This window comes from Musa acuminata, chromosome BXJ3-1 (genome assembly GCF_036884655.1).
Source record: "Musa acuminata AAA Group cultivar baxijiao chromosome BXJ3-1, Cavendish_Baxijiao_AAA, whole genome shotgun sequence".
NCBI lineage: Eukaryota > Viridiplantae > Streptophyta > Magnoliopsida > Zingiberales > Musaceae > Musa > Musa acuminata.
The window spans coordinates 21,326,896-21,353,531 of NC_088349.1; the positions used below are offsets into that span (position 1 = coordinate 21,326,896).

General features: G+C 37.2%; 2 protein-coding genes and 1 pseudogene across 3 annotated transcripts; all 3 read right to left on the reverse strand.

Annotated features, from left to right (window-relative positions):
* Positions 1-3,077: 3,077 nt before the first annotated feature.
* Positions 3,078-13,467, reverse strand: LOC135629293 (BTB/POZ domain-containing protein At5g03250-like). 2 transcript variants are annotated; one of them, XM_065136473.1, is made up of 5 exons: positions 13,217-13,284; positions 10,578-10,647; positions 6,799-6,912; positions 4,752-5,975; positions 3,078-3,738 (listed from the first exon to the last, which is right to left on the reverse strand). In XM_065136473.1, exons 4-5 carry the CDS (start codon positions 5,937-5,939, stop codon positions 3,277-3,279), a joined length of 1,650 nt encoding a protein of 549 aa, XP_064992545.1. In that variant the 5' UTR covers positions 5,940-5,975; positions 6,799-6,912; positions 10,578-10,647; positions 13,217-13,284; the 3' UTR covers positions 3,078-3,276. The 2 variants fall into 2 exon arrangements, with proteins under 2 accessions (XP_064992545.1, XP_064992544.1); XM_065136472.1 differs by lacking the exon at positions 6,799-6,912 and having other exon boundaries at positions 13,217-13,467.
* A 1,144-nt stretch (positions 13,468-14,611) lies between these two features.
* LOC103974689 (sugar transport protein MST6-like) lies at positions 14,612-16,099 on the reverse strand (annotated as a pseudogene).
* A 7,071-nt stretch (positions 16,100-23,170) lies between these two features.
* LOC103998654 (G-type lectin S-receptor-like serine/threonine-protein kinase At2g19130) lies at positions 23,171-25,977 on the reverse strand. The gene has a single exon (XM_009420189.3). It carries the CDS (start codon positions 25,936-25,938, stop codon positions 23,308-23,310), a length of 2,631 nt encoding a protein of 876 aa, XP_009418464.3. The 5' UTR covers positions 25,939-25,977; the 3' UTR covers positions 23,171-23,307.
* Positions 25,978-26,636: the final 659 nt, after the last annotated feature.

Sequence of the window (26,636 nt, forward strand, 5' to 3'; positions counted from 1 at the left end):
AAGCCAACTACTTTTGTTAAAGGATCCACATTGCATATACCCCTAAGGTTAAGTGTAATTTTTATGGTACATATGGTCATTTTACTTATAAATAATTATTTAAGAAGTATGACTCCCATAAATTGATTTGAGTTCCTAAAGGAATCATGAATAACTTAATGTAAAAAATTAAGATAGATAGATCCAACTATAAGGGATTCAAATCTAAATGGGTACCGAGAACAAACTCATCCTTCTTATAAACATCTCTAAAATCGAGAACTATGAGTAAAAGATATTATTTTGATTGTGGATACTCATGACTTATGACCAGAGATCCAACATACTTTTCAAAGTTCACTAGCCGAAATAATAAATAAAAAATCATTGGCATAGGAAATATTTATAACAAATTTAATCTTTTGATTAAAGATGTTTTGTTATTTAACCTATTACACTATTGATCTTAACGATTTCTTTTGTGATAAAACTTGATTTTTGTTTTTAAATGATGATTCATGGATTTGACATAAAAGAATTTAGCATGCTTGTATGAAATCAATCGTGTAAATTAAAATAAAAAAATAAAGGAAAAATATATTTTTCTTGAAAATTTCTCAATCTCTATCTAGTTTTCAAAAAGAGATTGTTGAATCTATTTGTATCGTTTTTTTTATAAATCTCTTAAACTATGAAAATGATTTTTATGATTTGATGATTTGAATTTGATTGAGAATTTTCCAACTTAATCATGAACCTTCTCTTGATCTCTTAACTTAAGATATCTTTTATGGGAATTTTCCAACTTAACATTTACTAAAGAGGAAACTTATGCAAACAAACCATGATCTTGATATTTATAACGTGAGATTTATTTTATGAGAATTAAGATCTTTTCTTTGTTCTCCTTTTTTTTTATAAATCATGGTATCTCTTAATTTTTTGGAATTATAACTTGTGATTTTTTTATAAATCAAGATCGTTTACTGTGATTATTTCGTTTCGCTATTGGACTTAACCAAATAAACCATGATATGTCACTTAACTTACTTGATGTTTACAACTTGAGTTTTATTATGTACAATTCCTTTATGTTTATGATTATATATCTTTTGTCATGATTTAAAAATTGATGTAAAGGAAAAAGAATTATAACATTATATTCTTCTCTTCTTTTTTATAATAACAAAAGGTGAGAAAGTATTGCTAGCTTGCACATCGTAAAGAAAAGCAAAATTACTAGACTTGCATATCTAAGAGAAGCAAAGAATTACTAGCTTGTATATCTCAACAGAAAAGCAAAAATTGCTAGTTTGCACGTCTCAAAAGAAGCAAAATTGCTAAACTTACCCATCTCTAAAACTTGCTAGTTTACATATTCTAAAGTGATATAAAACTTACATGTTTCAAAGAACTTGATAGTTACACTTTTTGCCTTTTTATTGATGAGAAAAGGGGAGAAATGATGATGATTTGAATCATGCATGGTATGATGTATCTTGATATGTTTTGAAATTATGATGAGTTGAAATTATGCATGCAATACTCAAGTACATGCATTGATGTGAAAGTCTTGGTTTCAAAGGTTATCGTTCTTTTTGAATGAAAGTTTGTTTTCTTTTAATATGATATATTGATAGGAAGAGTTTGATTTAAACTCCATCGTCAATTAGTTGTTATCATCAAACAGGGGAGATTGTTCAATTTTAGATTTTGATGATGAAATTAATTGATGAAGTTATAATCTAATATGTATTTGAGTGACACAGAACTAACCTCGATCAAGGAAAGATAATTCGATTAAAAGTAAGAAGAATCAGACGTTGGACCAGAGTAGAACATTTCAGAAGATTGGACATCGGGCTGGAGGAATGGTCGACGTGTCAAAAGGACTTCGTGCCATGAGTTCGGGCATCAGGCCGAAGGATCGAACAGCGGCTGTCGGAGTACCACCCACATCCGCTGTTGTTGCTGTGGTGCGTATGCTGCCCGGTGTAGCCGCTTGTTGAAACATGTTTGCTATAGCGATTGCATGCAATGCTGCTGCTGTAATCGATGCGGCTACTATCGGCAACGGTGCTGCACAGCCACTGTCGTTGCCTTGCGATCACGAAAGACCACTATACAAAGAATCTCACATCGCCTGCAAATAGGTGACACGACAAACCAGGTAGGAAGATAGATTGAGAATATACATAGATCATTCAAGTATCGTAAATTAAAAAATAACAATAGATCATATTTATGATGTGTACCTTTCGATATCATCTGGAAAGAACGTTATCAAATCTGCAAGGGCATCATCTTCATATTCGAAGAATCATTGTCGATTTGCAAGGAGAACTAGACTCTTCTTCTCCTCTCTTCCTATTTTTTCATAGGACCACTTAGATTAATGAATTAGAGATAGGAGTGATGAGAGAGAAATCGTAATCTCTCATTGTTGCATACCTACTGTGTAATCACATTTTGTGTCCTATATTTCATACATCGTTCCGTTCTTAGAGATCCTGTATATATATAGGCAAGAGCAGGAGGTCTAAGATAAGTAAGTAGAAGAATTCTTCACATCAAAGATATCTCCTAAGGAATTCTAGTTGAGACTTTGTCAACCTCTTTAGAGGGTGGGCTAGGTTGGCGGAAGGGCTCAGGTTCGACTCTATCGAGCAGCCATGGCGTGTGCGACCCCATACTTCTCGAAAAGCATGTTAGGACCTTAGATGATTTCTGCACAGCCAAGGTGGTAATGTCGATATGGGGATGCCAGGGATGCCAATGCTAAGGAAAGGAAAGGAAAGGGCATTCGGAGTCCGAGGTATCCACTGAGGTGTCTACACATCCCTATTTGATTGACGCTGCAAATTCTTCCCCTTCTTAAATCTAAAACCAAACGATGAGATATTACGTGAGTAAAGCACCATCAAAAGTCTCTTTTTACTCTTTCATAAATACAGAACTTAAAATACCAAGAGAAATTAGTTGATTCATGGTGGTCCCAACCAACATTCACGTAATGTTTTTTCGCAAGAACAATATAATCATGGCCTTGACATTTAAGAATATCAGCTTCATACTTAGAAGTTCATAAATGTCAATTGTAGCGGTAACAATCGTTTCCTATTCATGATTATATAGAATATGTGGTTTTGGTTATTAACAATTTAACCATCGAAGAATTGAAAAAAAAAAGTGTACAATTTAAGTGAAAAAAAAAAATTCGAACAGTGAAGCATTTCTGCACCGGCAATCTATCTAAGATATCTGTGTATCTATCTATCTATCTATCTATCTATCTATCTATCTGTCAGTAGATGCCTGTTTTGAGCTAAAGAACCGTTTTGTTCTCATCCCAAATCCAAGCTTTCTGGAGAAGATGCTCCATGCACTCTTTGACCTCTCTAGCTTCTGAATCTCTTCTCTTATGCTTGAGCATTCCTTCTCGAGATCAGAAACCCTGGATCTCATCTCTTCGAAGCTCAGACTCTGTACATCTTCTTGAGCGATCTCCGCTTGGTTAAGCCCACTACTGCTCTTAGGTAGCATGCGAGCATGAGAGTTTTCCACATTGTCAGAGGAAAAAAACCAGCCGGTGATGGTGGTTCTCAGACGAAGTTGCTCGAAGAAGAGCACCTGAACGATTACTCGAAGTGGTAGCCTCTCGTTCTGTGCAGCGTGTGTGCAAGCCTCCAGTGAGAGCTTCTGGCAGTTCATAAGCCGACAAAGCTGCTCCCGGTCGGAGTCTGTGAGCCATGGGTGAGACTGAAATGGACCAAGTGTAAGATTATGAACATGAAACAAATCAAATGTAATATTAGCAATAATGAGAAATATTGGAAGTTCAACGGGTGATAGGTAATCAACTATATTTGTAACAGGGAAAAATCAAAATTGTACTGATCTAACGATCAGGATATCAAGCACTTACAGTAAACTTACATGACGAGCATTAAACCATAAACATGGAGGCTACAAGTTGATAATCAAAATCTGATTGTTTTTCTTTTTATGAAAAGAATACTGATAGAACATATTAGCATCAGCTTAACCTGTTGTTTATTCCTCTAGTGACTGGGAGAGGATATTATATTTGCATAGTTTTCCTTTTTTATTTCTCCTTTACTTTGGAGAGATAGCAGATTTGATATAAATTGCAATGACTTTAATATATCTAGAACAAATTGTTACTAGACGGGATTGAGAGAGACCAGAGTTGCAAGCCGTAGCAAGATTAGATCATATTAGATTAGATGTTAGGATAGTCTGATTGTTAGAGAAATCCAAGATGACCAATTTCTACCATCTATACATGTTTTCCTAGCACAATCAGTTATATTTTTATGTACAAATAATTTCTATGATCACCCTAGCTATCCATATGCAGATGCAGTTTATTTTGCTTTCAAACAGTTTCAGATAGATAATCTGAGGTTCCTAGGAAAAGTTACTGCCTAAGACATTTCCAACAAAACATAAAAAATATACACTTATCATATGCCACATAGTAGGAGTTATGGAAGGTAACCTCTTGTTTGATGAAAGGATCATTCAAAGGACAAGAACTTGAAATCAAATGTGACGGGTAAAATTCTGCCACAGAGTCCATGATTAATTTTTTCAAAGACACAACAACCACAGGTGAATAATCTACATAAGCTACAAACCAAAAATTTAACTAGCTTTTTTGTGCAGATGTGCATGTCGATGCAAAACTGAATCTTCAGCAAGCGCAACTGGTAGAGAGTACTGCAAAATAATGTAAAATTAAATATTACCTTCAAATATATATCAATAGCATGATAGATTCCATCAGTTGATTGTCTGGCATAGTCAGGGATGAGTGCTGCCAAAGACTGGAACTTAGGGAGCTTCAAGTTAACATCAGAAGCTACTTCTGCAAGGTACCCATCCATGAGTTTTGCTACCATGGTCACTGGTGTCAGTGTAACAGCGTTAGCCATCGACTCCCCCTCATCCACAATGCCAGGTGATGTTATATCTTCTGGTTGATTAAAAGAAACAAAGCGATCAAGGATTCGTTGCATGCAGTCTATGTCATATAGAGTTTCAATTGAGTAGCCCAAATTTGGTATTAGGATATCCTCCAGTTCAGCATCCTCTAGTTGCTCTGCCACCCTCCTTTCTAAATTTTCCCTGCAGGAAGGACTGGCATGTATGATCATGGCCATTTGGAGCAAACCGAGCAGAAACTTTGATGAAGCGACACCCCTTTCCATGGGCAGAAGTTCTACTATCTCTTCAAGTAGAACCCTCTGATCACTTTCTGATTGGATTGCAGTGGAGTTGGTACAGGTAAAGCAATCAGCACTGTCTTGGAAGCCTGACTGCCTACTCAACCCTGGCAGACTCATCTTTGCATAGTGCATCAGAGATCCAGCAATGTTGTCTGGCTTCATGCCTTTTGACTTCATAGCCAGTATTAGCCTTCTATAGGTCGGCAGGTCAAGGAAAGCAACATCTTTATACCACCAATCAGCACCTGGGGATCTAGACTTTCCACCTGGACCAATTCCATTCCACAGAATGGTGCCTCCAAGGTTCTTTGTGTTGGCTTGTCCAATCATGGGCCAACCAAACAGGGTTGGATCAACAGATGCTTTGGCTGCCAGTGAATTGATACATCTTGTAACAATATGGAGCTCTTCTGCATAAGGAAGAATGTCCTTGCATGTTTGAAGAGCCTTCATCGAGTCATTCCAGTCTCCCAGAACTTCTTCGAGAAAATTTTCAGTTTGCATGATAAGATTTCCTTCTCCATGATCTTCGGTCATCTGGAGGTACTCAGAAGCACAACGGATAGCAACCACATTCAGAGCATTCAGCTCTATCTTCACATCATAACAGAACTTTGCAACCAGCTCAAAAGCCTTGGCACCGCCAGGGATGTCATGAAGCTCAAGAATGCAATCCTTTCCATCATTGTTGTGGAATTCACTAATCATTTTTTGCAGTATCCCACTCCTAGTAATCAATGGGAACTGAAAAACAATATGATAAACATCAGACTTGTTGATTTCAAATTTGAGGTGTTAGTGAAAGTTCAGTGCAAAAATTAAGCAAAATAAATGTCTTTGCAAAACTACCCTCAAGCCACCTCAGCCTCTCCAGCTCATATCATCTTCACTGCCTCTCTTTGTCTCTCCCTCATCTCTCTAACATTTCTTCACTTCGAACTATTTGTTTCTTTCTACCTGTCACTTCTTACTGTCCATCATAATCGCAGTTTTTTGACCAAGAATACATCTTGTTTAGAGAGCAAAGGTTTTTTCATGTAGCAATGGTACAAATAAATAAAACACCTAAGAACCTTGTGGACATACCATATCTCACCTCAAATACTTCAATAATAACTCAAAGTTGCATTGCTAGATGATCAGTAATCCTTTACGGCCAAATGAATGATCACACAACAACCGTGAAGGTGTCCATCATAATCACAGTTGAAGCCTCATTCAAGACAGCCAAATAAGGGCCTTCAACTCCCTATCCTCTTTCCCTCCCCCTTCCAGTTCTTTCTCCCTTTCTTGCCTTTTCTCTACTCTGCCTTTATTTTTTCTCTCTCCCTCCCACTTACATTGTGTGGTCACAATAGCAGCTGTCATTAAAAATCTTTATATCTAGAAGATTCATAAAATAAAATAATCATTGATAAGTTATGCTGAACTCAAATTGTGAGGATCGATATGCCAAGCTTCTTGTTGAGTAGCATGTATGTGGAGTTGACAAACAATGCTGTCATAGCATAACATTCACCTCAAACTAGATTCAGTGATGGGTAATGAACGAATATTGAAAACTTACAAGAAAATACAGAGAAAAACTGTGCTTGCAGATTTATCACTTCAAGTCAGGGTTCTCTAGGCAAATATTGACAAGTGCCACAAAAGTTGACATTTCACTGCTGAATATTTGCCTCTAAAATTTCAAAACAAGATAATTCAGTAAATACAATTTAGTAGTGGTGACAGTATATCAAATAGGAACTTCAAAAAGTTGGCTAATTCTGAAAACAGCAATGGTACTTGTTGACAGGAGTGAACTTAACAGCAAGTTTTATCATGAAGGAAAAGAAAACTGTTCGAGGAGAAACACAGCATAAATCAAAGCTGTTTTAATCTTTCAAATTTCAATTTGTTGTTGATATCATCTGGAAAGCAACAATTTGTGAGACAGTGATATAAGGATATCTCACAGGAGTGTGAAACCTCATTGAATATTGCAGTTCAAACTCAAAATCCTTGAGAGAAGATGGAAACCATGGTAGTAGGTGAATTACTCATAGATCACTTATCTGTGATCAGAGAACCAAACTGAAAAGGTCATCAAAACTAATATACAAGCAATTAGATGTACTTCTCAAAGTTTACAATTACCTCTCAAGGGTAAGGCTGAATAAATTGACCCTAGTACCAAGCAGCATGTATCAGTCCGATGGTGAACTGGGTTGCACACTGCCTCGAAGTGGTCCGCTGGTGGGACAGGGTTGTCCTCCTTTTTGACACAAAAGATGCCTCCTATCCCCTTTTTTACTCACAAGAGGTCTCTTGGGGTCTCCTTTGATCTGTAAATTAGGCAAATCCGAAGCTTAATCTTTACATAGTGACAGCTTGGTTCACCTACTTTAGGGCTTGATCTAGAAGAACGTAGCCTTAATCCTTGTGGATTGCAGCATGATCCGCTGCCATTTCACCTTGATCCTTGCATATGGAGGCTTGATCAACAAGGATCAAGCTTTGGATTTTGCAAATTTAGTTTAGATATGTTCTGATTCAGCCCATATCCAAATGAATCAAGGCCAGATCTATATGGATTAGGCTAGATCCCTTTGAATCTAGGCTAGATCCATTGATTTGGGTGTAGCTTAGATCTTAATGGATCTAGCCAAAATTTGTTTTGATAGCTTACATCTTAAAGGATCTAATCTGGATCTTTGTGGATCTATTGTAGATCCATCCTAGATTTTTGTGGATCAAACCTTATTTGTCACAAATTAGTTCTTTAACTGTTATAGATATCTGATAAGTCAACATTTGGTCGTCATTAGTGCGACTCCGTAGGCTCGCGAGGAATTGTCCGCTTTAAGCGTGCCCATATAGTTTTGCCCTTTCGAGGGTTATGAGTCCCAAAAGGTGCCTCTAAGGGTAAGGATGACCCGATGGACTTATAAACTCTTGGTTCCTCTACTCTGCAACTAATGTGAGACTAAATATCCTTATCAGTACTCCCCCGTAGAGGAGCTAAGAGCTCATGCCCTCCTTCTAGCACTAATCCAATAAGTCAACATTTGGTCGTCATTGGTGCGACCCCGTAGACTCACGAGGAATCGTCCGCTTTAGGCGTGCCTATATGGTTTTGCCCTTTCGGGGCTCGTGAGCCTCAAAAGGCACATCTGAGGATAAGGGTGCTCATGAGTCCCAAAAAGGTAAAACTATGCGGGTACACCCAAAGCAGATAATTCCTCGCAAGCCTATAGGGTCGCATCAATGACGACCAAATGTTGACATATTCGATTGATGCTAGAAGGAGGGTCATAAGCCCTTGACTCCCCTATAGGAGATCAATGATAAGGACATTTAGCCCCACGTTGGTTGAGGAGTAAAAGAATCAAGAGCTTATAAGCTCGTCAGGTCACCCTTACCCTCAGAGGTGCTTTTTGGAGCTCACGAGTCTCAAAAGGATAAAACCATACGGACATGCCTAAAGCGGATAATTCCTTATGAGCCAACGGGGTCGCACCAATGACAATCTAATGTTGACTTAATAATATCAAAGGTCCAATTTGGCATGGTAGCACACCCTTTTATTATCCGATAACCAACATCATTGACACTGCATTTGTAGTTAGTACATTGCATCACTCACCTAAAGTACCATTTAGCCGAAGGATCTCCTGATTTAGCAAAATGCACAAAAGTATCGTTCGAGAATATTAATTGTAGAACTAGCTTATTTAATGATTTCAAATTCAAAACTTATATGAATGTTGTGACTAGAACCAGATTTTCAAGATATTCATTGGGTGCATTCTTTGATAATATCGTGATGTCATGTCAGTATCATATGGATTGTGGTTGTAGAACCAACCCGTATAATTTGTCTTTTGTTGATCCAAGTCAAATCTATTGACTAAACTGAGTTTTAATTGATATTAATTTTTATTTAGGTGAGTGTTGGCTACAATTCGCAAGGTCAACACCAAATTTAGAGGGATAACAATATGGGTGCTATCACAAATCATATCATTTAGCGCATAATTGGTCAATATTCACATTAATTGATACAAAAATTCACAATTGGCTCCTACACTAATGATCGGAAAAGCCAATATGCATCTACTACAACATGCATCTAAGGCTATGTTGCACTGACAATGATAAGAAAATAGCAGAACCAAGGTGGATCCATTCGATTTACATCTCTATCATAATTACACAATATGATTTACAACTAATGATAGTGGTCAGAGTGGCTAAATCTTATGTTTGCTTACGTATAGATAGGTGATGCATGGTCACCTAGGATAAGGACTATGGTGCATCGGTATCCACACATGTTTATAAGAGGGAAAGGGAAAGTCTATCATGATTCATATAAAGATATGGGAAGGAACCTACTGAAACTGAGTGAAACAATAGTTCCTTCTATTCTTAACCTTCCTATTATCTTGGATATCATGACCAGCACATATATGGTAATAGTTGGTCATTCTTTTCAAAGTCAAATGCATCTTATAATACACAATAATATTATGGTGATGAGAGTCATAGCTCAAGCACATTATATCTTATGGAGGAGTATTTGTCACAATCCTACTTGCATGTGAAGGTTCCTACCACATGGATGGTTCATGATGATCAGAGGACTACTACCATATTAATGCATTAATGGCAATACTGTTTAGGAGTATAAAAAATCATGGAAGTAGTTTTATACTAGGGCCCTGCAGATGTGTTGTATTGATCTACAGTATCATCACAACAATAATTCCAACTAACCCACCATTGAATCACGTAATTAGTTTTGGTGATAGAAACAAGTATATAATTTTCTTATCTTATACAGTCATTTGTTATGCAAAATTGCTTAAATGACTGTTCACTTGTTTGTGTGTTATAATATATTCTCTAAACTCTATCATTATTTGTTTTCCATTGCATGTTTCAGTACAACATACATTGTTTTATAGTCTTGGACTAATTAAATTACATGAATTTGAACATTCTTAGGAGGAAAACCATGATTTTTTTTTTTTTTTTTTTTTTTTTTTTTGCATTTCAGATGATCAAACTAGGTCTGTGCCAGTGTACCACATGTTCATCCAACCTGCACATGACAATCCAACCATGGACCAACACAAGTCCAGTACCCAATATGTCAAATCTTGCCCACAATTATAGTGAGCACTCTAAGCAGCTTAGTTAACCTAAAGGTATAACTCTTTTAAATGCTAAGCTTTTGTTCGGTCTTGTGCAGGATCATGAAAGGCTCCTTTCTATTCATTTCAACTTCTAGTCCATGAATGAAAGAAAGATTTAGAAAGGCATACGTCGTGACATAGGATTGAGAGAAAAAAGACATACCTTGTGGAGCTGAAAGGACATATCTTCTACCTCAATTATGACATCACTTGTCAGTTCACTCTTACATATCCTGTTGGATAGGGAAAAATACTCAGCTCTGATAACCGAAATAAAAAGTATTAACCATCTACTCTAGAAGCAAAGATTTGTGATTAAAATTATTAACAAGAGCATACTACAGCTACTGGTACTAGACATTTATTTGCTGGCAATGTGGTCTAGGATTTGAAGTCCGGATTCACCAGTAATTATTATGGAGATTTGAAACTTAGTAAAGCATTATGGGTTTCATACATCAGAAACATTTAAGTGTTAATTTACTCATGAAAATAGACAATTCTAGGACCCAGAATGGAGAGAGTTTTACCCATAGGCTTGTCTAAACCAGTGATTTAAAAAGCGCTAGGCGCCAAAAGGCGCCAAGGTCCAAAAACGCCCGAGGCGCTAGGCGCTCGCCCAGGCGCTCGCCCGAGTGAAACGAGGCGCTAAAATATAAAAATATATAATATAATTAATATAATTATTTAAATAAAAAATATGCTATTAAATTAAGAAAATAGAATATAAAATCACAATGTCATATTAATAAAAAGTCTCAAAAATTAAAATAATAAAATTTTACATCAAATCTATTGAGTTGCTTTGTACACTTGCCATTTATTTTGAAACCTAACAATAATTTTAAATAAATAAAAATTAATAGTATTAAAATCAAAATAATATATTATTAATCTAATAAATAAAAATACTATTATTAGTATACAGTTAACTGTTAATATACTGTTAACAGTATAGTAAGAAGAGTGTGAGAAGACCGATGTTGCTAAGGCAACGACAGCGGGAGCGGGAGCAGCAAGCGATAGCGTGAGCGGGAGCTACGAGCGACAACGGGTGTGGAAGTGGGAGCGGGAGCTGCGAGCGGCAAGCGGCGACAACAACGATGAGCAACGATTGTGGCAGTGGCGAGTAGCGACAGTGGCAGTGGCAGCAGAGAGCAACAACAACGGAGAAGAAATCTCGACAGCAAAATCGCGAGTGTTAGGGTTGGGGAAGTCGGAGAAATCGTGAGAGGGAGCCTATCGGTGATTTAGTTGGTTCGATTGAACCAACTAAAGCACCGGAGACCGAACCAAACGTAAAACACTGGTTCGGTCGCCTGGTTTAACCCGGGCGCTCGCCCGAAGCGCCCGGCGCCTGGGCTCGAGCGAGCGCCTAGGCAGCGCCTCGTTGAAGCGAGGCGCTCGGGCCTCGCCTCGCCTTGCCCGAGCGCCTAGGCGAGCGCCCGAGCGCCTATTGAAATCACTGGTCTGAACTGTATCTTGCTAAGAAACCAATATCGAGGTGTAATTATTGATAAATCAAGATTATCTGGATGTTTTATGGAAACTATACAGTAGAAAGATTTTCTAAATGTTAATCAATATCTTTCATGCACAGGTTTAAAAGTTATTAACTGGTTCATTTGACAAGTAATGGCCATCATGAGAGAGTTAGTCTAGGCAAGAAAAAACAAAAGAGAAATAATAGCAGGATCCCTAATTTCTAGTTTTATCCCTTTTTTATTATTTTTGTAGTGATTCACAGCGGCTTAGGTCGATACACCATTCAATATTTCTATAGCATACTGGTTCAATAGCTTGTCAAAATCAGTATTTGACCCGAAAGTATTCAAAATTTGGTAGCAAGGATCAGAACAGGATGCACTGCCACAGAAGAAAGAAAACAGAAATAGGGACCATCACACATAACGACAATACAAGATTTATGAGGTTCCTTTATTAGGTTCACAACCAGGTACAAGGATGATAAGGAGCTAAAATGTACATAACCTTTCTAATATATCTCTCTCAAGAATAGCACCTCTCATAAACCACAAACATAAAAGATGGAGAAGACAGCCTATGACCAGAAACTGAGAGGGCCAAGGGAAGTTCGGTGGTCGTATTCGAATTAAATTGGCATTTCAATGATCATTATTCACCGAGAAAAATTATCTAGCCAATGCTTCAAGATTTCCAGGACACGAGTAACAGCACTAGATTTATTCAGGTCCTTTTACCTCTTCCAGCTTAGCTATCTTTCCACATAATGCTTCCAAAGCCGAGGCCCAAAATATAAGCATGGACATGGAGGCTTTCTCATTCATTCACGTAATTGACCGCTTTTCGCTTGCAGAAATGCTCAGAAACCAAGCCACCAATCAAATATTTAAATCTCAGGAAGATGCAAAATTTTTCATTACTACAAATCAAGGGCCCAAATTTGCATCTAATCCTCCTCAAGATATCACAAAAGAAAAGAAAAAGAAGAAGAAAATAAGCAGAAATATCAGCGAAGGAAAAATAATCATGAGCGCATTCATCTGCTAACAGGTACCCGGGGAACATAACCAAAAAGTTTCAGATACCTAAATGAGTCAATATCCCAAATCCCATAGAAATAAGTTTATTAGCCTAAAAAACCCCATTTTCGAACGGATAACTCGTTCGAGTAATCATAAAAAGTGGCAGGAGAGGATCAGAACCTATGATGAACATGAATGACAATGTAATAATCTAATGTAACAAGTATGAGGAGAGAGAGAGAGAGAGAGAGAGAGAGAGAGACAGCGGGGGGCCGGGGGGATTGCTGCTGTGTACCATGTTTGGCCTTCGAGATAGAATACGTCTGCTTTAGACCCCAGAAAGATCGAAGTCATTTCCTTCACCCTTTGTGCCACAGCTCTACTGCCTCTTCAACAGCATCATGATGCTCTCTCTATCTACGACCTGACAGAGAAGGACACGATGCGATGGGGGAGAGGCTGCTTCCTGCCTGCTGTTACCCACGTGAAAGAATACGCACCGGATCAATTAGAAGTGGGAAAGGAAACGACGTTCTTGGGCCTTCTTTTCCCCTACAATTCTAAGCGTGTCCGGGTCAAGGGGAGGAAGAGGACAACCCATCCAAGATTTATCACCATCTTATAAAGAATCTGTAGAAGCATTACCTGTTAGCCATTAGATTTCATCTCGAGATTAAGGGCTAATTATATATTACCTTGATAGTTAATTATTTTTAATATTTTAATTTTTATATTTTAAAAATATATATATTAAGTTTTTATACTTACGAAAGGAAAACATTTAATTTATTTCTTCGTTTTCGTCACATAAAAATATCGTAAAAAAAGAAAAGATTAAACAATTGAATAGTATTAACTCACTTCATTTCTCAATAAAATATTTCACTTCTGATTTTTTTTCGGGTGAGAACAGCACGGTAAAATTACATTATTAATCCTAATTTAGTATCATTTTTTGCACGTGACAATATATACGATATTTTCATTAACAGATTAAATATTTTTATTTTTATAAATATAAAAATCCTAATATAATATTTTAAAAAATATAAAAATTAATATGTTAAAAATAACTAACTACATAGAATAATATATAATTAGTCCCGAGATTGATAATTTCTTCTCCTAATTTGACACACGTATGCCCGAAAGCTTAAATTAGATCCACATGAATTCTGCATCCAAATTTAATAAATTTACAAATATATATAATATTGATTTCAACATGACCATACCATATTAGTCCGTATGTGATAGAAGTAGAGAGTCATGTTCTTTCAGTGCCGGGAAAAATATTTCCTCGGAGTCAAGTTTGGATCCATAATAATGAAAGCAAATTAATTTAAAGAAAAGCTCGAGAAGAAAATTAGATATCTGCAACTATGTTGTTTATCTACATAATGGATCCCCACAGCTTAAGAACCAGAGATAACAAGACCTCAGTTCTGCTACTTTAGAGTTTTTCCCTATAATCAATGTAATTATAGTTATTACACATATACTTAGCTACCATAGCCCGTAATTATCAACAAATTAATTGAGTATAAGGATTTTAATGAGTACAAAGATAAATTTTAGGAGAGCTTTGGCAATATATATATATATATATATATATATTTATTTATTTATTTATTTATTTATTTATTTATTTTATTTATTTATTTATTTTTATTTATATTTATATTTATATTTATCTCCAAGTGGAAGATCTCGCTCGTCCCGAGGCGAAGACGCAGATGAAGAGCACTACGAAGATTGCGTAGGGCTTGGATACGTCTCCTTGTCCGCTCGTCCCGAACTTGATTCCGATCAGTGTCCCCACGACGACCTAAATCACGGTGGCGATGCTGCGTATAAGTAAAGATGTACTAAACAGACATGTGGATAGGGTTAGTGCTGCATTACCTGAGCGATGATCATCTGCACGCCTCCCTCAAGAAAGAGAACGCGTCGGCCGATCCGGTCGACGGTGAGGATCGAAACAACTGTGGCAAAGGCGTTCACCATGCCGGTTATGACGGCGGCCATGAGGGAGGCGTCGTCACCGAACCCGATGGTCTTGAAGAGCACGGGCGCGTAGAACATGACCATGTTGATCCCGGTGAGCTGCTGGAACATGGGTATGAGGAAGAACATGACGAGCTGAGGCCTGTACTTCTTGTTCGACAAGGTGGACCATGGATGCTTGACGACCTTCGACGCGTCGCTGGCAGCCACCAGATCGTCGTACTCCTCGACGTCGCTGGACCCGCGGATCCTGCGTAGCATGGTCTTAGGCTTCTCGGTCTGGCCGCGATCGACGAGAGAGTTGGCGGTGTCGGGGAGAATAAGAGCCCCGAGGGTTGATGATGATGGCTGGCACGGCGGCGAGGCCCGGCCCGACGCGCCACCCCCACCCGCCGCTGATCTTGGAGGTGCCGTAGTTTATAATGTTGGCTATGAGGATGCCGATGGTGATCATAAGTTGAAAACCAATGTTGAGCATGCCACGGAGCCTCGCCGGAGCCATCTCGGAAAGATACAACGGCACCGACTGTTCCATCAAAAGGGCTACACGGGTTTCCGTTCGATGATCGACTCATGCGTGCATCATACAAACATAGGATATATGATTGATGAGTCATTACCTGGTTGGCGAATCCGACGCCAATACCAAGAAGGATGCGGCCGATGATAAGCATGGCGATGTTCATGGCAGAACCACTAATGACCGCACCGGCGATGAAGGTTGCTCCGCCGCCTAACATGGAGTTCCTCCTCCCGAACGCCCTCGTCACCGAAGAGGCGAAGAAGGACGCAATCAGCGCAGCCAAGTAGAGCGACGACGTGAACAACGTCAGCGTCTGGCTATCGAACTTGCACTACTGGTTGGTGACCGTCTCCTGCTTCTGCTTCGTATAAACGGCCAGGGAAGAACTTCTCTAAGAAAGAATCCATGGCCGTCACCCCACCTGTTCCATAAAGAAACAGAAACGCAGAACAGTGAAGAACATAATCTTGATCATGATCGATGAAAGGTCAAATATCATATGAAGCAAAGATTACCAGAGATTCCGATATCGTATCCGAAGATAAGACCACCGGAGGAGGCCACAAGGCACGTAAAGAAGACGAACAGGGTCATCTTTCCCGCGAAGTCCTTGACTACACCTGCTACTGCAACTGCACCGCCCGCCATGGATCTAAATCTCTTCTTTCTTCTTCTACAATCACGAGAAGTTTTGAGGACGCAGAAGATGTATATATATATATATATATAGGAATTCTGAGTAAGGATAAGATGAAATAGGAAGAAAGAGTTTCTTTGCCGATGGCAACCTCTCTCTCTACAAAAGACAGTTATCTGAAAAGAAATAAATTAAAAATAAGATTTTAAATGAAAAGAAATATCAGCTGATAATAAATTTGAAGTCATGGTTGGGACTCAACGGTATCTTTTTCTGGACAACAAGTTTCAAAGTAGAGAAAGATAAATGGTATACGTAGTAGCTACATCAGACGTAAATACGTATCCAAACTCCACTTTCACCTCAAATCAGTTTAAGCCTATTTGGTGATCATTTTTGGAATATTAAAGGGCAAAATTATGTATAAATATATATACAAAATGAAAATAATTTTCATAGGTATTCTTCGTCTGACATGAATATTTAACATATCTTTGTTGGATGCCCACAGGAGTAGACATTATTAATACACCTTCTTATATGAAAGATAATATATTTTAACTTAATTTAGTAATCCAGAGTTAGTTAGCAGTGGTTGAATGTTTTAAATGAATCTACGTAAGAAAGGTTTTATTATTTATATTAATATTAGAGGTTTTAAAGAAATGCATGGTGACAGCCCTCTATACAAAAATACGGTGTAATAGTTTATATCTTAAACTTTCACAAAATTCCTTTTTTTATTTTATTTTCTTCAATAAAATCCAGATTTATGGCTACTCTTCTGAGAGAGGGATTGTAAAGTATCTTTTCGAGTATTCGAGGATTAGTGGTATTCATGTTTTATCGATGTATCTAATTGAATCGATTCAAAATTGATTAATCTGAAATTAGTTTGATTTGGTGAATCAATTCGATTTAACTAAACCGAAATAGAACATAATAAATTTATGAAATCGGCTCTTGTTATTTATGAAAATATGACATTGAAATTGGGTCAACATTCCATTTAATTAAACATTTTGAACCGGTTAAGGTTAATGTTGTAAATTCGATCGGCTCGTATTTTTTAAGTTAAAATTATTTCGATTGGGTCCGAATCGATTAATCTAACAAAAAAAAGCACTCCTCCATTTATAGTCTTTAAGATGGAGTTATCGATAAACCAACTTAATTTCAATTTGGTTGGATTTAAACACCCCTACTAAGAATAATCAAGATCCTAATGAATGATGATTATGTTAACTTAGAATGTAAAAAAACTATGTATTGCTCTGCTCATCAGACCACAAAATCCTCCTCAACTCAACAAACATAACTTGCCCTCATAGTCGAGACGTACAAAAAAATTTTGCATGGGAAATATTACAGTTTAGACTACGTCATGGAGGATAAGTCTTCTTTATTCAAGGCTCTACTAGCTAGATCTACATCATCCACCTCTATTACAAGCTCGTTATTCCTGCTGCTTTTCCAAGGATAAGTCCTTCGATCGCCGCAACTGCTTCGTTCGTCATTGCATTTGCATCCTGCGATTCCACAAACACACACACACACACACACACTCTCTCTCTCTCTCTCTCTCTCTCTCTCTCTCTCTCGCTATATATCTTAAAATGAAGCTAGCAGCACCCTCTTGTGAATCTTTATAAAAAACAATAATTAGAATTCCATGATCTATCATCATGTCATAGATCTTTGTAATATCAGCAATCTTTCGAAACACTGATTATGAGCCTTCCAAATCATAGGCCATAAGCAATGGTGGATCTTTTAAACACTCATTATTTGTTTATATGTTTGTTATGGTAGCCCTTATGTATTCATTAAGGGAACTAAGTCAATCAATGTTGTAGATTAAAAGCAGCTGAAATGGGCTTAAACGTATGATAACACGATTACATTGTCCATTATTGTTAAGGCTAGTCCCAGGAAATTTACTAAAGAATAATTTGACAACCCAAAAAAAGACAATAAAGCAGAAATAATAAAAGCAACAAAAACACCATATTTACATAGTTCGATCAATTGATATACATCTACGGACGAAGGAGGAGCAAATCACTACTATAAAAGATGGACTATTACAAATGCCTTAGGAAGATGTTCCTATGCTGTTTTGAAACTACTAAACAAGAAAAGCCTAAAGTAAACAATTAGGTTTTCTTATCGTACATCTGACTTCAAAACCCAAACCCTTATTTATAGTTTAAATAGGATATACTAAACTTGATTCTCCTGACAAAGAAATATCAATATAAATAATACTGACAATTACAAATACATGTGGGACTACGTGCAACTTGTCAAACTAACAATTACAAATAAATTCTGACAAACAAACATCGATATAATAATACTGAATGTGAAAGTAAGCCGGCTTCAAGTCGATACTAGTATCAAAAATGTATTGACAATCATCACTAACAAAAAACCTTTTGTATGATTCCCAGTCCTAATAACATACCACAAACATATATTAAAATAATACAATACTTTCATGAAAATGCTTCCAAAAAATCGACTGTAGTTTTCAGATCAATTTTGAGTCCATAGAGAAACCTTACCGAATACCTGTAGCATTAGTAAAACAGGCTTATGTTTAGCTTGCAAAGCATAAGCCATAGCATTTATAATCACTAATACTGAGACCACATCCTGCTTAGGTTCAATAATTATGCAATTTAATACCCACGTCTAGAGAACAATTCTAATTGGTTTCTCAATGCATTTTTGCTAACATTTTTAACACCCACATCATATTGAAGGCATGAACAGTGGAAGCTAACAAAGTTGAGTTTATTAGTGTAACTTCCTAGCTTTAGAAAAAAAAAAAAATCAGTCTATCTGTTTATTCTATTGCTAAGCTGTTCTTTGAATTCATCATTAGCACCAGCAGGCATCATATGTAGAGCAACTAAAGCACCAAGATATCTAAATGACCCTCTTTAATATTTAAAACGTTGTAGAGATCAAAAACCTTTTATCTCTAGAGGTGGCACAAGGGAAAAAGATTTTATATTTTCTCACATTTATCTTCTGATTCATGAGATTTTCAAATAGATTGAGGATTTTAGCAACAGTAGCACAATCTTTTGTTAGCTAGAAAGATATAGTGATCCGCATACACAAATGAGACATATGCTATTGGTTTCTAAATTTAAGAGGATTTAGACTTTCCATAGTAGTGACATTGTTGAGCATATATGATAAACATTATACTGCAATAATATATAAGGGAATAAAAGAAAGGGTAGAAATACATGATTTAATCTAGTTATTCATCTTACAAGGGAAATAGCGAGATTAAGAATATTATCAATGAAATTCTAAGATAATATATCATATGTCAAGTTTAATTAACACATAAGTATTTTGCCATGGGTTTTAATAACTAATGTATAATTTCTCAACAAATTATAATATTATCATAAATGTTACGTCCTGAAATGAAAGTAGATTGTTGTTGGCATAAAAGATGCTTTAATTCTATTAGCTAATAATTTAGTTAACATTTTGTAATTTATATTGTACGGAGGATATCACATTCAAGGAAAAAAAATAAGGTGAGTTTTGGTTAAATGTATTTTCATGAAAGAACTAAACGTATGATTACGAATAATATTCCAGTATGACTTTTAAAACACAATAGTATATCCATTAGGTCCAGAACTCTTACCAATACCTAAAGACCTAACAATTTCCTAGATCTCATTTTTAGATAAAAGGTCACACTAATATAAGACATATTGTCCCACCAAATAGATCCTCATATCTCATCTTCAGATGAAAGGTCTACACACACATTAAGATCCTTCCTAAAGCTAATATGAGAAATATTATCCCACCAAATCTCATTCAAATTATAAGTGAAATTTTTAGTCCATAAACATTTGAAATGATCAACAAAGGTGGAGACAATGAGTTGAGGAGGAGAACTTTGAATGTTTTCTATCACAATCTCTCTAATTAAGTTATGTCTCATTCTCTTGGTGATCATAGTATGGTAATAATTGAAGGTTTTTTTTAGCACCATCATTGAGTCATTTAGTTTTGGCTTGAACACATCATTTTAAATTAATTAAATTTAGAAAGATTTGAAATTCATTCCTAAGGCAGGTCAAATAATCTTTCTTATCAAAAGTTATAGAGAAGACATAACTTTGGTTTCAGGATCTTGGATTAAGGACTTAACTTTAGAGAAGTGGACATCAAGTTTCCCTAGGCAACACCAATTCAACTCGGAGAGGGCACCACTACCTAGATTTTTCAGGTTAGTAGATAAGTCATTCATGGTTGAGTTATCAATGTAAGTGTCATCTAATGATGTAGTGCAAGTTCTCACACATAGTAATGCACCTATCATATCAATGAAAGTATAAATAATATACATATATTATCATCATTTAAAGATTTTTTTAATAATATTTATGCTTAAGAAATATGATATATGACATATGCTCATGTTATCGATTTTAAAGTTGAATTACATGATTTCAAACATGTTATGCACAAAATTCCTCCAAATACTAATGGAAGCATACATAATTATTAGTACATTTTGCAATGAAAATGTATGATCCTTTAGCTTAATAAGTCTAAATGTATGATCCTTTAGCATAATAATAAACATATACGTGGTGTTTAAAAAAGATATTTATATTATATTAAATCTTAAGTGATTCTTAAGACTTGAATGAGTTTTATCATCTTTAAAGTAGAAAGTTTAAATTTTGAATATCATAGTAGAGAATAATAAGTTACTTAAGTATAGATGAAACAATATGTTATACTAAAATTATTAAGAATCATAAGTGAGATTGAGCAATGAATTTAGATTTATGTCATTCTTGTCAAACCAAATTATGCTCAAATTGGATTATTTTAACACTAGAATTATGTTATGAAAAGAAAAAACTTGAGATGAGGCTCAATGCTATTGAACCCATGACCACTTGGCAACCTCCTTAAGCAACTTCAAAGCAAACACCTCTTTAGTTTAGCCTTGGCTTCCTCATCCACTTGATAACTTATGAAACCTATCCCTCCTGCATCAACATATCTCTAAGCTTCTTTGAAACTAAAAAGACCCCAACTCTAAAGAAAGATTAAGGTAAGAAAAACAAACTCTTCCCTCTAGCTTTACCCAAGTTTCATTTCACAAATGATAGGTTGATAATTTTGAATGCTTTTGAGTAATATAGGCTTTAAATTAATATATAATTTTTGGATATATTTTGTATGAATTTTTTATGGTTCTAAGGTCCCAATATGACTTTAATTTGGGATTAGTATATAAAGTTATCGGTGTCGCAATCTTAAGTGCTTAGAATCTCTTATTTTCTATAAAAGAGTTCTATTCAAGCTGAATTAATTTCCTTAGGGATATAATTGCATCATGTACTTTTTGATATATTTTAAAAAACTTTTTTAAAGTTTTATGATTTGGAATTGGGTGAATATCACTTCTCTGCACTTAAGATATGAGGATTATAAGTTTATAAAGTTTCAACCTAGTTTCAGCATAACATAATATATTATATTAGTTGAAATGGGAGGATATTTTATCTCCTACTAGTTCTATTTTAAGTTAAAAATTGATGTATGTTTCGTTTTGTCTCTTGTATTCCTATAAAATTTATTATGATCTAAGATGGTTTAGTCAATATTTACAGTAAAACTAAATTAGTTTACTAAACCGTATAATTGGTTGATCGATAACAATTATGTCATGGATTATAAGTTGAATTATTAGTAAATTAATGATAAAACTTAAATGAATTTATAGGCTATGTATAGCCTAATTCAGAAAGGATTCTACTAAATTTTTGCTACAAATTATTGTTTACATTAAGAATTATAAGTGAATTAATATATTATGTTTTTAATTTGGATGACACTATATTCTAATTTGATATATTTTTAATAATATGATTGTCACGAGCTTAATGCATGTTTGAAAGTATGTTTTAAATGAGATAATTGCCATGAAAGTATGTTAATATATGGATTGCATAAAGAAGAAACGCATATGAATTGAATTAAAATTGATTGACATGCATGAATACATGTTATAACGTATGGTATAAGATTGTACGTATATATTATTACGCACGATATAGTAGTACATGAATATGATATAACGTGTGATACATATATATGTTATGATGTACGATATAAAAATATGCATATATATTATAACATATAATGTGAGAGTGCATATATAACCCTACGATAGTTTAGATAAAGTTTTTAAATAAAAATTATAAATTAAGTCTCTAAAAGCATTAGACCAAAGACAAAACATGGAAGATATCTCAAATCAATGGGATATGAAATAAATTTCATAGTCTAAGAACAGTGGATTTCATAATAGTCAACAAGGAGGCAAGGAGATAAACGATCAACCAAATAGAAATACCATAGGTTCCTCCACTTTTCGAGTTTTTTTCCCATCAAAAGTGATATAACCTACTGTTGAATCTTTGTATTTATAAAAAACAATAGAGGAGAGATACATCCCGAAAAATTTCTTTTTCCTGATATAATTTGTACTTGGAAATGATTCCCCATAGCACGACGAAGAGGAGAGGAGCAATGGTTGTCGGACGCTTGGCTAGTCATGTAGGAGAAAGCTCAAAGGCCTAAGGGGAATAGGCATTGGAGTTATCTGCATCACCTTCGCTTGGTTTCAAAAGGTCGATATCTAATGGAACTATACTTCTTTATAATAATAAATATTAATAATTTTAACATATAATAATAATTATATTCTTAAATTATCTTTTTGACTTTTCTGAAATCATATTACCTCCAACGAATCTCAAACTTATACATTCCAACATATGAGGCACTGACACCTTACGGATACAATAGTAAGTAAATCTTAAAAAAAAAAAAAAGTAAAAAGACAACATGGCACAAACGACATAGCAATAAGAAAGGGATATATATCTTAATCTATAATTATTTCATGATAAATTAAGTAATTTATTTATAATATGACAAAATGTCATTCAATTCTGATGACAAGTTTACAATAGATCAGTGAAAATTATCATTTAAAAAAACGATGGTAGAGATCCGAGAAACAAAGAGTCATAATTAAAATCCCTCTATTGATACAATCTAAAGGTCAAAATCTGGTAAAAGAATCTAAGCTCTCACAATTAATTCCATCTCAAGTCAGTTGACTGGCAATAAGAAGCCAACAATATCTTTAGACTTCTGAAGTGCGGCTTTCCATTTGAGAACTACTCCAGCCAGAAAGTGTTTTCATGGAACTCTGACCTGAGGATGTCTCTGAGAAGATGCATATGCATTTGGTGTTCTGGTCATCTGCAAGAACTTGGAGTGCCCTCGGAATGGGAGCCACTTCAACTTCGAGTGCACCCTCCAGAATCTGAACAACCTGTGCCATTGATGGCCTGTGAGCTTCATCATCCTGAATGCACCAGCAAGCTACTTTGCATGCTCTCTCAAGCTCTCTCAAGTCGGCATTTGCATTAAGCCTTGGATCCAACAAGCTAAGAACATTGCCTTCGATGACTTCTCTGGCTGCCAACACAGGGAAGTAGGGACTGTCTTCCCCTGGCTGTTCCCTGTTTCTTCTACCAGATACCAGTTCTAAGAGTGTCATTCCGTAGCTGTAGGTATCAGCTTTGGGGGTGATGGCCTCGCCGGAGATCCATTCCGGAGCAAGATAGCCTACGGTTCCTCTCATTGTCGTCAGAACTTTGCTGAAGTCTCTGCCCACAAGCTTGGCCAGGCCGAAGTCGGCCAGCTTTGGATGGAAGGATTCGTCCAAGAGTATGTTCTCTGGCTTTACATCGCAATGTATGATGCAGTCCCTGCATTGCTCATGGAGATAAGCCAGTCCTCGAGCAGTTCCGATGGCGATGTTGTACCTCGTGTTCCAGTCGATCGCCGGAGAACCTCTCCGGAAGAGATGTGCGTTTAGGGAACCCTTCGTCATGTAATCGTAGACCAGCAACCTATTGTTACCTTCGGAGCAGAATCCACGAAGTCGAACCAGGTTGACATGCTGAATCATTCCAAGAGTGCTCACCTCGCTTCGGAATTGCTTCTCTCCCTGACGGTGAAGGCCTCTGAGCTTCTTCACAGCTATGGAAGTGGAATCAGGGAGCGTCCCTTTGTACACTGAACCAAAGCCTCCCCCGCCCAATCTCTCCGAGAAGTTCCGGGTCATTCGTTGCAGGTCACCGTACCTGAAGACCACCAGATTCCCCTCTGCTTCTTCATTAGATCCATGTCTTCTTCTCCGACGACGCACCAGGAAGATCGCCAAGGCAAAAGCCAATAGAGCCAAAACGTTGGCAACGCCGACCACCACAAACTTGAGAGCTGTTCTTTTCTTGATTCTGGGTTGTCTCGGCAGCTCGGAAGCAGCTAAACGAACATACAGTGTTTCTCCGACGTATCCATCCGACGGCTCTTGGAGATTCAGCAAACCACCGTACCAGACCGAACACCCACCATTATAGTAGTAGAAAGCAGTACATGAACAGTTATCCAAGCAAAACAGCTCACACTCCTCAGCACTGGCAGCCGCCGTCGCGTGGGGATCATCGGGCAATCGGGTGCTCGAGACAGCCAAGAACCAGTCCTTGGTCCCATCAGCCGAGCCATAGTTGCCGCACTGCAACGGGGTGTTTCTTGCACAACCCTGGCTTCGATCGCCCAATTTCCAGTCACCGGGAGACTTCTCGCCGAACCCTTCAACGCAGTTGCAGAACGGCAAGCCATTCTCGTTGCAGCTGCCGAAAGGCCCACAGACAGCGAAGACATCGCACTGCTGCTTGGGCAGAGACAAGAACTGGATCCAGTCCTGGACTGCTTCCACCCAAGCAAGCTGCTTGAGCTGGCCGGAGACATCTATTACAGTTCTGGTAATCATATCACCCCTGAGTTGGTAGACGAAGTAGTTCGTGGTGGAGTTGGAGAAGAACTCGACAGAAACGTTGACGACGGTCGGGTTCTCGCGGTAGGCCGTCATCTCCGGGATCGAGCTAAAGAAGTGGCCGTTCCAAGGCCCTGTGCTCCAGTACTGCTCAGACATGTTCCAAAGCAAAATGACTTGGCGTATACCGGTGGGATCCAACTCCAAGGAGAAGAGTCCAGCAGCAGGATCATCGGAGTTCCTCCATGAAGTGAGGACGTGGCCCTTCCGGGTCACCTTGTTCAGAACAAACTCTGCCCCAGGGAGCCATGTATCGGTCGGGTGATCAAAGCTCTGCCACAGGAGCTTGGATGGATCCGACCGGTCTCTCAAAACCAGGTTTCCAGAGTCCAAGATCTCAGCAACCGTGGAGTTGGAGGCCAGGGAGGTGATGTTAGTGGACCAGAGTACCTGTGTACGAGACTGGCTGAGGAGGACTAAGTTGCCATCATCGGAGATCTTGAGCTGCGCTGCAGCCGGGTCAGGTATGGGAGTGTCTCTGTTTGCCACCCAGATGGAAGTAAGCTTTGGTACCTTGTTGAACCAGATGCCGATGTAGTATCTGTTGGGGGTCCCTTTACCAGATTGGAAAAAGCCTAGCGCGAAGTCACCACCTGCGGAGGTGATGGTCTGGTTTCCAGAGAGAGAGTAATTGGAAGAGATATAATTGACTGCAGAGGAGGGAATGACACTGAAGCAGATGAAGATGAAGAAGAGGAGGGTGGAGGAGAAGTTTGGGCAGCGAGAATACAAGGAGAGATCGCCTTGAGTAGCCATGAGAGAGATAATAGAGAGAAGGAAATGCTTGTTTATTCTTTTGAACATAGAAGAGAGAGAGAGAGAGAGAGAGAGGCTGCTTAAAACATGGGAATTTGGAGAAGAGCGCATCATCGGTCAATGTTTGTGCTTAGCAAGGAACAGTGGGGAACTTCGGTGTGATAAGGTGTGTAAGAAGAAAGATGGAGCCGTGTAGAAGCCTACGTTTCGGCTGCCTATACTTTTCAGACGAAAAGAAACATTTTACGCTCTCATTACTTTTGGTTTCACACTCATCAAAGATTAGTAAATAATAAAAAGAGATTAGTAAGATATACAATCATAGGACGCACGAGTGTCCATATGATATCAATAAGATATTTGTATGTGCAATAAAAAATATATATATATATATATATATATATATATATATTATAGAGAGAGAGAGAAAAAAAAAAGGTTAGTTATGCTGAAGAAAACACACACATCAACTGATTATGATGGATGGATGGTACTTAAATGTTGGTTAAGGCTTCACCACAATCGACCGATGGAATATCGGTCAACAAACATTAGTCATTTTTCAGTCATAGATGGCCTGAGAGTATCCTCCATCGGTATCATGTTAGACTTATATGGTGATTCTGTATCCACCGCTTCCTACTTTCTCCCTCTCTCTTTATAATATAATATAATATGTGCTGAGATGGTGGGTCCCAGAGATGTATGACTCATGAGCTACTTCCTGCCGCTACCTACCTACGTGTCTGCTTCAACGCGTGTCAGCTTGGATGGGAAAGGCAACGGTGGCTGGGTTGGATTTTTTTTTTTTT